Below are 13,132 nucleotides of genomic sequence, written 5' to 3' on the forward strand. Positions count from 1 at the left end.
TTGCTAGGGAGTGTATTATTAACATGAGGATAAGGTGATATAAATTTCATAATTTACTTAGGCTTGACTAATTAATTCAAATAATGTGAATTATATCACTATTGTGAAATACTTGCTTTCAATGTATTTTACATTTCTTTGTACATTGGATCCTACAATTTGTACATTTCTTTGTACAACGAATCTTACAATTCTTTTACTTTGGCTTTTGTGTTGGTATTGTAGCATTCCCCACTATGTTATCCGATATATTATTTTAGTAAATGCTAATGACTAGAATTATACTTCTATTTGTTCCATGACCATAAAACATACCATATTTTTGGTATTTAAATAGCAAATGAATCAATTAAGATGGATAGAAGTAGAGAATTATGGGCAGGCCACCGAAAGCTGAAACTGTGATTTTGCCATTGAACGGGATTCTATTTGTACCTAAGATACTTAAACTTTATAATGGTCAGTTTTCTTGTCTCTAGCTGTGGACAACAGGAGGGCTGGTGGGTAGATTAAATGGCAAAGTGCATGGAAAGCACCCAGACTTGCCTGAGAGAAAGGGCTTAGGACCAATCTGTTATTTATTTTTTTAAATGTGAATTGGCCTGTTGTCAAGACTAAAATATTTAGGACAAATAAAATGAAGACTACAAAGATAAAATGCTGTTCATTCTAACTTCAGAACAAGGCACTAACATGTAACCCGGAAGAAGAGTCTATATTGCTTCTAAGAGATGCAGAAAGCCTACATTATTTCTTATATTTACCATTCATTATATTACACTACCATTAAATTCACTTAAAGAATTAAATCTTTGCATATTCACCTTTAAATTTTTACATGCATAATGATCTTATTAATCTATTTTATGAAACATACCCTTCATATCTCACAGATAACGACATATGGATGAAAATGATTTAATGAATATGACTGGGTACAGATATTTAATATCAATATTTAGCATAAATATTGATATTGATGCATAAGATACTTAAATAATTTTTCTACATGAAATCTTCAGAATGTTTTCCCGTAAAGGAAAAGATCCAAATTTTAACTGTTACATTGTTTCAACAAGTACAAAATAATTCTCACCTGGAAACCCACCTGAAAGCACTATAAAGTATTTCTTACCAGCATCGCACGTTTTTCTTCATCTCCTTTATTTTCTCTCTTTTCATTTTTTTTCCTGAATATCTCCTGAAGCTATACAGAAATAAATCAGGAATCAAATATCTACATATTATTCTATACTAAGTATATCTTATACCTTAAGATTTATTGTGCACACAGGATTGAGTTAATGATTACCAGGAAACTTTTTCCAAATTGTGCTGTGCTTTAATATGCCTAACATAAAGTGTGCAGTGTCAGTCTTTGTAACCAAGCCTGGCTACTCAGTCCTGTTGAACTGGATGTCCTTGCCTCACGCAGACCGTACTGTGCTGCCGGTGGTGTCTGCAGAGACTCCTCCGACACACATGGATTTTTGTCAGTTTTCTCAGTCGTATCTTATTCTTGTTTATTGAATCTGGGTAACAATCTCAACTCTGCATTTTTCCTCTTTTTCAGTTGTTACTTTTACTTTAGTGTATGAGTGTGTGTACATGGACAGAGAGGGCAGCGGTCAACACTGGGTGACTTCCTCAACCATCCACCCACTTAATGTTTTAAGATAAGAGCTGACATATTAGCCGGACTATCTGGCCTAAGCCCCAGTGATCCTCCTGTCTCTGCCTCCTCAGCCATGAGATTACGGTACAGGCGGCTATGTGGTGCTGGGGATCTGAACGCAGTCATGCTTGGGCAGCAGGCACGTTACTGACTGGGCCACCTGAGCAGCACCTCTATTTCACTGTATGCATTAAGAGTTGAGAGTCAGGCTACTCCTGCTTTCAGAAGTCTTTGAACCAGACAGACAGGTAAACATCATATATGGGCTATATTATAGTATACTCATATACTAGCCCAAAAAGCTTGGAATACCCAAGGAACCATTCACAGAACTTATGAAGCTCAAAGAGAAGGAAGGCCAGAAAGTGGATGCCTCAGTCTTTCTTAGAAGGAAGAACAAAACGTTCATGGGAGGAAATAAAGGGACAAATAGAGGACCAGGGATTGGAGAAAAGATCATTCAGAGACTGCCTCACCTGGGGATCCACCCCATATGCACCCAATAAACCCAAACACTACTGCTGATGCCAAGAAGTACTTACTGGCAGGAACCTGATATGGATGCCTCCTCAGAGGCTCTGCCAGAGCCATACTGATACAGCTGAGCATGCTTTCAGTTAACCATTGGACTGAACATGGGAGCCCCAATGAAGGTGCTAGAGAAAGGACTGAAGGGGCAGAAAAGGTTTGCAACCTCATGGGAAGAACAACATTATCAACCAACCAAACCTTCCACAACTCCCATGAACTAAAACACCAACCACTGAGCATACATGGAGAGACCCATGACTCCAGTTGTATATGTAGCAGAGGATGGCATTGTCTGGCATCAACCTGACAAAAGACCTTTGGTCCAGTGAGGGTGTATTTTCCCAATGTAGGAGAATGCCAAGGCACTGAGGTGGAGAGGGTGATTGGGAGAGGGTGCACCTTTGTGGAGACAAGTTGAGAGGGATGGGGGATGGGAACAGCGGGAGGGAAGGGGATAACATTTGAAATGTCAATACAGGGACTATCCAATAAAATAAAAAAATGTTGCACATATATATAAAAAAAAAGACAAAGAACTGAAGAGAAGATGGGGAGAGGACGAAGCAACTAAAGACACTGTCAGATAAATGATCAGACAGGAGGAGTAGAAATCAAAGAAAAGGAAAGAAAGGAGCAGGAACTGGTCCACAAACACTAAGTATAAGGTAATGGGGACAGAAGAACACAGGAAATGGAAAGATGAGTCCAAACTGATAAGAAAAGTTCCTATGGCAAAGAGCTGTGACAAAAACTGAGTATCAGCTGGAAAGACAATTCCAAATATCCATCTATAGTCACCAGTAAACTCTCAATATAGCTTATATTTCCATAATAGTCTTTATGTAAAACATAACAATATGGGTGAGCAATATTTAATTACTAGAAAAATGCAGCATATAACGTACATACCACCAAAAACTCTTTCTTATCCACCATCTCATTTCCATCTGTGTCAAACATGTTGAAAGCTATTCTAAAACCTGCATGGGGCTCTGCCAGAAAAAACAAACAAACAAACAAACAAAGCCCAGAACAAGTTTTCATAAGATGGCAAAACATACTTAAAAGTACAAAATCCATGCATTCAACAGCTAGATACATATGCTGTACAAAGTCACAAATAAGTGCAAAGTAATGTGTTACTAAAGGTTACATACAGTGAAAGTTATTTTGAAGAATACATATTTCTGCTTTATGTACTGCAGACTCAGTAACAGAACCGACAACAAGTTTTCTAAGTACCTATTACTTATTCCATTATATTAAAGAAAATATCTGACAATTGTCCCTCTAAAATAAACATCCAAATTCTGCTTATTTGTTAAAAAAGACATACATGAGGTCACTGAACTTGATTTATTTTTATACTGAACTATGTTCATCTACTTGAAGTGACAAAAAAAAAAGAGTAAAAATATAACACGATGTACCAGTTCCAAGTCTTCAGAAAAATTTAACTGAAATCACCTGGGAATAAATGTGCTCATGAGAGGGTACAGATTTGGGGTTAAATTTCTAGAAGCTTGAAAAGCCAGAAGCTTCTAGAAAATGTGTGACTGTGTAATCCCAGGCCTTCCAATACCCAAGAATCAGTTATCATTTTGAGAAAGACTTCCACCTTCTATGAAATGACTTAATTTTATGAGCTTTCCCGGAACCCCATACTTTTGCTTTTTATTTTATTTTATTTTTTATACTTAGAGTATGAACAAAAAACCCTGGAGAGAAGAAAAGTGTCCTTTAAGGAGGAGGTCAATGCATGCTTTTAAGACTTGACCTTTGTCCTTTGAAATGGCTAGCAAAATTCTCCAAGTAAACTTACCAGCCTGACATTAAGTCCTCAACTGTGTGAAGAAGCAGATAGTTCTACTTTCTTAACCTATCTGAACTGTCTGTGGAATTAACCAATGGAAGCCACTGCTTCATGTTAGCTTATCTTTTATGAGTAGCTTAGGAATCTGCATTTACTGTTATTACCTTTCACAAATACTGGCACCACAACTGAAAATCAAGTTTTACATTTTAAAAATATTTTGAAAAGCTTATCAATATATATGTAAAATAAGTATCATCACAGACTGAGATCAAGATCAATCTCAGGTGGCCTTACTATGAATGGGAGAATGCCTGTTTTTAACACAAAATATTTTTCACATTATAAAAGAATAAACAACATAAGAGAAAGTAAAAGATCCTTTTGACATATATATGTATCCCAGGCTCACACCGCTTCTGCTGCTGTATCATAACTAGTGCAGCAGTGTAAACGTTCTAAGGACAGGAAGAGAATTTTAAAGTGCGTTTTACAAGTGCTCGTTTGTGCACATCTCCAGATTTCATCATCTGAAATTTCCTAAATTCTTCCTTGCTTTTTTCCATTCACCAATTATTTTCTGAAAGGATACTGAGTAAGACTTTGTGCTGCAGATGACGCAAAAGAGGGTAGCATTTTGATACTGCAGACCTGTGACAGCAGTGTAGAAAAACTGACCTTGTAAAACAGAATTTCAAATAATCTAAATTCTGTGAAGAAAATAAAACATGACAAAGGATTAAAAGAGAGGCAAGAGAGCTACTGAGGAGCAGAGCCAAGCGAGGACTCTTGAGTTTTGACAGGAAGCCTGAATGATGAGAGGCCCTAATGGTGGAAAGAGGAGGCAGTGCTGCACCCCAAGAGCAGGACTCCTCCCGGAAGGAGTTCCAGGAAGGTGGCTGAAGCACAGTGAGTTCAGCGCACAATTTCATCTGCTGGATGCTAAGACTGAACTAAAGTTTCAGCATCCCTGCCGTGCATTGTAAACATTGCTGCATGTGCTGGAGAGAGCCAACTGCTGCAGTGGCCAGATGACAGGCAGTTAAGAGACTCGAAACCTGCCTTAAATGTATATATATGTATAGTACAAACTTGATCATTTAGAATAAATCCAGACTTTAGGGTATCATCTAGCCGAAACCCCAAAGAGTTATATATTTGTAATTTATGAACATTTTATTGCTGTCACAAGCCAAGAATATAGGTTTCTGACTGTTATAGTGTTATACTTAACATTTCCCTGTGATATTTAGGCATGAATGTATAAAAGAGCCAACATATACATAAGGTAATTTACAATCGTATGCTAAGAAAATTCATTTTTAACATCATAAGGAAAAATACATCTAGAAATAAATTTAATGAGTATACTTACTTGTTAAAATACATAAAAGAAAGAGGTATTCTGTGTAAGAAATCACACCTAGAAGAAAACGGTATTAATTATGCTTTTAAAATATTAACATATCCTTCACATACATCAAAGTAAAATACTATGCACAATAAAACCTATGACTAATTTAGTTTTAAGGCATATGCTAAATACTGTTTAAAATGAGAGTACTATAAAATCATTGCAAAAGTTGCAAAATTCATTTTGTTTAAGTTGTTCTACAAGCTTCTTTAAAATCCCTACAAAGTTTCCATTCATGATAGATAGACTGGCAACAAAAGCCAAATGTTAATGTTTATTTATTCACTTTTAAACTTGTTACTTTATGAAAGTAGCATAAGGAGGTCAGAAATGTAATGAAGAACTTAGTCACTTTTTAGTGACCCTAGAATAAAAACTTATACTTGTTTAGAAATTTGTTGTGTAACATTTAAAAATAAAACCTTATACTTGCTTTTTTTTCTGTTAAATGATCATTTGCTACTTTTGTAACCATTTTTACCTTTAATTGACTCTAAGACTATTTTCCCCCATGGCCTTCACTTTTTGCTTTCTGCATTGTGAATTCTCTGTACTTTATAATTACAAGTTTACTAGGAATTTGTATGAGTTAAGTAAATACACATTCTGTTACTGCACTCTTCCCTACTCTTTTTGCTTAATTGACCATGAAAAGACTGAAAGAATTAAGTTCAGGACTAAGTCTACAATATTTCCCTAGATTGCAGTCATTCTTGATGTTTGGTAAAAGGTATGGGAAAAACCTTAAATACATGGTCCTCTTTAGATCTCCACTTATCTGATGTTCTTTAAGGTTCCACTGACTCTTTGTTATAGAACAAAGAGACTAGGAGTCATTGTCAGGTAGTCAGAGACTTGAAGGGGAAGTTCCCTTGAGGCTCTGAAAGCATTCTTTCTTGTTTATACTAGAATATCGCTACCTATAGACAGAGAGTTCAGGATGACTGCCATGAATGTTATGGGAGGAAGATTCTGAAATGGTGAGTGGCTGTAAAGATACAATTATTTAAGAGTTCTCTTACCACTCTGATTCACTTAGTGGATAACAAAGTATTATAGTTAATATAAAGAACTTTATAATGCCATATAATAAATAATTAATTCAAGGTTTCTCTCATTCAAGATTACTTAACGGGAGGACTTGAATGCAGAGGGTTATGGCCAGCATTTGTCTGCAGGGCTACCTGGCTACTGAGTAGACTAGTATGCACAGAGGAAGAGAGAAAAAAGTGATATAATTAAATGAAAATGGTCAAGGAAAGAGAAAATATTTCTGAAGATGAACTATAGATTCAAAGTTCATATAAACATATAAAACCAGAAGAAAATTAGAAGACCAATCCTTTGATTTACTTAAGGCCACTCAGGACAAAAAAAAAAATAACAAAGTCAAACACTACTAATACAGTATTGGTATAGGATACTGTACCCTTGTCTTGAGGAGCAGAAAGAAAGGGAGAAAAATTGACAAATAAGTTTTGAAAATTCAACTAAAATTTTAAAGAACTTCCTTAAAAGCATGACATTGTTAAATTACTATTTCTTGATGTTTTCCTAAGTGTTTCATATTGCTTTTAAGAAGTTACTTAACATTTTTTACTAAGTAATAGCTAAGATAAAAATCTATTTTAAATAAATATTTGGTAGCTTTAAACATTTAGCTTTAGAACTGTGCCACCATTTAATCTTCACATACATGTAAATTATGCAGTTCAGTATTTCTCTAACATGTAACAAGCTGGCTCTAAGCTCTCATAAGACCATGGTTTAACAATGTCAAACTCTTTCTTAGGGAAAGTGGAGTTTCTTCTATGCTTTTGGTTTTCTTGTTTTTGTTATCACTTATATTTGATCCAATCTGTATTTTCTTATAATAAAGCAGAACTTTAAAATTCATTTCACTTACCTGTTTCTTGAGTTTTAAACACTCCCACTGCTACTCTAAAATATGAATTTTCTAAGAATTAGTTTGTTTGTGAGGTAAATCTTTGCTATGGAGTCTAGTTTGGCTTCAGACTCAAAATCCTCTTCCTTTAGGCTCTAGAGAAGCTGAGATTAGTGAAATGTACCACCATGCCCAGTTCTCCAAGGAGAATTTTAATGTATCTGAGCCCAGTATTTAAATCCTAGTTAAAAAGAGACATCCACAATAAAAGACACATGTCTTTCATTCAGATTATGTGAAAAATTGGGAAATTATAAAAGAAAACTGCAATTGAACCAAGGCTTTTTTTAAAAATGGGGCATCAAGTAACAGGGATAGTCTTGAACCAACTCTATAGCCAAGGCTAGCCCAATCCCCCTGCATTCTCCTTCCCAGCGCTGGGCTGACAGACATGACTATAATACTTAGATATGCCACATACTTTGAGTTCAAGCCAATGTCCATAAGCAACCACCTTATGAATACAGAAACCAAAAGATTTTACAGTGGGTGTTGTATTTCAAATTTGGCTGTTAAAAAATACCCCATAGTGTGTGAAGAAATAACTATTAGTTCCCTAAAAGCAAATTGGAGAAAACTAGTATTTGAATATCTAATATTTTTGAAAAGTACTTTCTATGATCAAATGTAAAATGATTTTCAGTTTAGTTAAAAATAATGAAGCTAAAGAGGGTATGAAATATATATATATATATTTGTGTGTGTATATAGTGATAACATAGTTCTTAATCATACTATAAGCAAAATAACACTACTTAAATAAAAGATTTTGCATTTGTTATATTATATATATTATTAAATATACAATATATATTAATTAAATATGTTTAGAAGCACATGCAATTTTAAATCCCCATCAATACTAAAATGTATAGGCACATAAGATTAGCTTACCTCTTTCTTTAAGATTTCGAAAAAGCTTTGATGATCCTTTCCAAACTGGCGGAGTTTCTGAAAGCATCTGACTTAATTCCTATAAAAGAAGGATTGAAATACTGATTAGCAGTCAAATCACTTTCTTACAATATGAATTTTAAAAAAATGTAAGCATCCTTTCCAGGAAATTCTCCATTTAAATGATCAGAAATTTAACATTAATTATTGTATTCAGTACCTGCACTTCATTCCACTACAATATTAGCCCATAATGTAAATAAATACATTCCATTAATAAATAAATAAATAGTAAAGATGCTGTATTAAACTTAATTAGAGCTATTCAACACCTGAGATAAATGTCCTAACTAGAAGCATATAGCCAAGATGACTAAGTGGAGATAAAAGAGCAAGCTTGGGGTCTGGAGCAAGGGACTGTGTACAGACATCCTCATTCAAGTCCGGTGACCAGCCGGCCCCATACCCTTCTTCGTTGCTTGCCTGGATTTACCTGATTTTGAGCAAAAGAAACAAATGAGCAAAAAAAAAAATATGCTAGGAATGAACAGAAAAATTTAATAGTGACTTAAAGAATCTTAATACTGAGTAAACTGGGAATACTGATTTATACTCATCTTTCTATACGTAAACTATCACTGCTGATGAGAATTTAAGCAGTTGAATTATTGCTTACATAAAAATATTTGAATACATTATACATATTCTACAACAAATAAAATTATAAAGCAACAACTATAATATGGTTGTCTGTGAAGAAAACCAGTGAAAAGATTTGGTAAAATAATGAAATTATTTGAAGCTTAAAAATTACTTTTCTCAGTAACGTATCTTTAGAAACCAACTATTAATATAGAAACTTCTATATTCAGAACTGCCCCTTACTTGCTACACTGTGGTACCAATAACACCGGTGTCATGTGGAAGCTTACTGAGCTGCACAGAAGCATTTCTTTCTGACTTTCTGAACTAGACTTGGGTTTTTCCCCGACCTCTAGGTGATTTCTGTGCACATTCAAGTTTGAGAACACTTCCAACAGACTTTCTATAAGTGGAATCTAGAAGATTCTCTGAGATGTTTATATACAATAATTTTGAACTGTAAAACTGAGGTATCAGGAAATTAAGGTATCCCTAGGATGTGAAAATAGGGGCTTTGTAGACTCCCGAAGCCCAAGTGTAGACTCTAGCTTTCAGTTCCTTCCTGGAGCTTTATCTGCACTACAAGTAACACATGCTGCTTGGTGAGCATCTGAGAAGGGATCCTGGTAAACAGGCAAGACTGCAGGCGGGAATGAAAATGAAAACTGGGATGTTTGCCATTTAGATGAAACTAAAAACAAAATTTTCTAATACGTTTTACATAAGTAAATTTATACTATTTGTTGTAAAAATACCGTTTTCCCATTACAACTATGCCCCTTGTCTCTGTTCTGATTATAAAAATCAATTATCTTCATTGACGGTCCCCCATGTGATTAACGATGAACTCATACTAGCTCATTTAATTCTACAAACCAACCCTCACACATATTTTAACTTAGACCTAAACTGGGTAAGTAATTTGCCTGTTAGGCACAGAGTAGTAAATTACAGAGAATGATATTCATTGACTCCAGGCAGCTTTATTTAATTAAAAATTATTTTAACATTTACTAAAAGCTCATGCTGGAAATGTTTCCTCACTCTCAATACCTGTCTTTTCTACACACTGCTGTGCTACATACAATGAACTTGACCTTTGTCTCCTGCTCCTGGGAAGACCCAATCCACGAGCCTTGCGTCAGTGTGTTCACGAAGGAAATAACTGAACATGGTACTTGGTCACCAGAAGAAAGGTTGGGAACAAGGAGAGGCAGAGACTGGGCATCGAAGACATGATCAATCATATAATCACTTACAATTCAGAAACAAACCCCAGCCAGTCTAGACAGGATGCTCACTGCAGTGCGATGGAGATGCTGGGAGAGTGACAAGCCTGTCGTATGGAGAGGCACAGGCACTGTGGGCGAGCTCCCAGAGCTGATGCTTCAGCTCTGCAGGCTTGCTTAGTCCAAGTTCTTCACCTAAATCACAGCCATAGCATTTCTAAGTTCCACACACCATTTCAGTAAGTTATTAAACCAAATGGGAGTTTTAGGAAAATCCTGGAACTGTACCCAGTAAGGTCAGACATGTGGAGGCTGGGAGACCTCGGAGCTTGTGAGACATATCAGAAAAGAGAGCAATCTTCAACCTTAGTGGAGTCAGGTACTAACTCTGAGGAGCCCCATGTCAGAATTACACTGCAGTTTTGCAATAGGGAACAAAAACATCTGTTGAATTAATTTTACTTTCCTAAAGTTATCAGTGTTTTTACAGTCCTTGCATCATTTTCTTATGTACAGTTTTAAATCACAGTGCATGCCGTCACTCTCTCCAGGAAACCTCGGCCCAGAAAAGAAAATAACATTCAAAGACAAACCAAACTTCCATTTTACTTAGTAAGTTTTAGCTGAATTCTCTCATAGGCATTTTATACAACATTTTATTATTGTAAATATTAAATCTTTACTCTCTAAATATGATTTTATACTTTACTCTTTGCCTTTTATATAATATGGACATATCTTTATGCCAACTAGCTTAATTTTGATGCTAATGCTTACAAAGTGCTGTTTATAACAGCAGTTCTGAAAGTCAGCTGCTTACGTTTTTTAAATACCGAAGGCACAAAAGATGCTTGTCTATATTGTATTCATCAATGCTTATTTATTAATGTAAAAATGAAAAATCTGAAATATGAGCATACCCAAGCACACACTGGATCACTTGCCAAAAGTGTGGTATGACTCATCACACAGCCTTTAGAAAACACTGCTGAGACCTCTGAGGGCGTGAGACTAAGTAAAGCAGCTTCTCACAGTCCTGACAACTCGGGCCCCAGGTCTGAGAAAGCAGCAGCATGCTACCACGTGCTGTGTACTCAGCTCTGCCTGCTGGGTCTGCGGCTGGATACATGTGCTCTAATGCGCCTGCTTGTCTTATTCATACTACTGTTATCCAGGGTATGCTGTTTTACAACCATTTGATCCATTTCCCCAATGACTATACTGGTTCTAATTTTATCTTCCATTCATTGTTCTACATGAACAACATAGCAGACATAAACATTTAAACATTTCTGTAGCATATATACCTACAAATAGGACCTCAGACATACACTGTAATTTTCATCAGCAATCACTGAATCCTTCCCCAGTGGAAAGACATCGTCTACCTTTCCAATTAGTCCCTTCATGCCCCTGCTCACTACTGACACTCACATTTCTGGAAGCCAGCCATCTGGTGAGTGTAAAATAGAATGTCACAGGTTTAATGCACATGTCTCTGGTTATCAGTGAGTTAAACCCTTTATATGTACTTCTAGTTCCTGTAGCTATGGCTGGCCATTTATTTCCTGTTGAGATGATTATCTATTTAATATCAGTGTACCCCAGTTCTAGGTGACTATGAGATCCTCTTTTAAAGTTGTTTTCGGATAATAAACTAAACAAACATTTTCCCATGCACCAATTATCTTTTAGTTTGTTTAGCGAAAATTTAAGGATTTAGTTTACTAAAATTTGCCAGTAATTTCCTTTGAGCTTTGCTTCATGTATCCTGTCTAAAAAGATCCTGTTGTATATTTTTCAATTTTTGCTTTATTTAAAATTTTAATCAGAAATAAAAACACAATATTAAAAACAAAACTAAGGGCTGGAGAGATGGCTCAGTGGCTAAGAGCACTGACTGCTCTTCCAGAGGTCCTCAGTTCAATTCCCAGCAACCAATGGTGGCTCACAGCCATCTGTAATGGAATCTGATGCTCTCTTTCGGTGTGTCTGAGGACAGCCAGTGTATTTATATATAATATATGAATAAATCTTAAAAAAAACCCTAGACAAAAATCCAACTGACACTGCAAACTTGGACATTACTCTTGGCAATGCCTTGTTGCTCCAGGAAGCAAGTCTGTTTTACTATGACACTCTTTAAACATTTTTGTTTTTGAATTGGGGCCCCATGGACTTATTTTAGAGTTGGATGAACGTTTTTGACATTTACTCTGTCAACAATCACATATAGTTTTCAAAACAATTATTTTCTTTGGTGGGGTACATGTATCCATTCCTTACTTAAGGGAGTGAGCCTCCCTTCTCAGAAGACTTTTCTTACTTGTACATTTCTATTCTACACATAGAAAGCACGATACTCAGGCAGATCTTTCACTAGGCTGTACCCATGGAAGTTTACTCTTTTCTAAGGTGGTAGGACCTGAGATGTGGGTGCATAGAAATGATCATTTTTATTACATTTTGAAGGCAACAGAGAATTTTTAAGAAGGCATTTCTGGTGTCGCCTGCACCACTGTGTTTTGGTGGGAAAACTGAGAAGCTCAACTTCTTACACTGTCCTCTTGTCTCCTGCACAAGAGACATTTGTTACACTTTATAATGGTCCAAAGTGCATCTTCAGTTCTGGACCCAACTTATGTTTATGTGGATTGAGGTATACATCTGAGAATTAATGAGTAAAAAGTATAACTAACAGCAAAGATACAAATGAGCATCTCCAATTCCATTTCCCAGTTCCCTAGAACTTCTTATTTCTAAGTGATAACACATTACCTGTTTTGGTAATAACAACCACTGGTGTATTAATGCTTACCAGTGTTTATAATTACAACCAACTGTTCAATAATCTATATATGTACCTCTGACAGCATTTGATACATAATAGGTTATTTAAACATAATCATCATATATGTGAATGAGTCACCAGTATAAAATGAGTATTACTGGTATCTATGCTGTCATGAATACTGTATTTTTATAAATT

General features: G+C 35.6%; 1 protein-coding gene across 1 annotated transcript in view; it reads right to left on the reverse strand.

Moving 5' to 3' along the window:
• MICU3 (mitochondrial calcium uptake family member 3) overlaps positions 1-13,132 on the reverse strand; it is an 82,671-nt gene that overhangs the window by 29,366 nt on the left and 40,173 nt on the right. The window contains exons 4-7 of the mRNA XM_080928904.1: positions 8,273-8,351; positions 5,395-5,442; positions 3,116-3,198; positions 1,136-1,207 (exon numbers count right to left, since the gene is read on the reverse strand). Of these exons, the coding sequence (XP_080785030.1) occupies positions 1,136-1,207; positions 3,116-3,198; positions 5,395-5,442; positions 8,273-8,351 (282 nt within the window). The remainder of the gene's footprint in view (positions 1-1,135; positions 1,208-3,115; positions 3,199-5,394; positions 5,443-8,272; positions 8,352-13,132) is intronic.

The sequence above is a fragment of the Micromys minutus genome (assembly GCF_963924665.1).
Source record: "Micromys minutus genome assembly, chromosome: 14".
Lineage (NCBI taxonomy): Eukaryota > Metazoa > Chordata > Mammalia > Rodentia > Muridae > Micromys > Micromys minutus.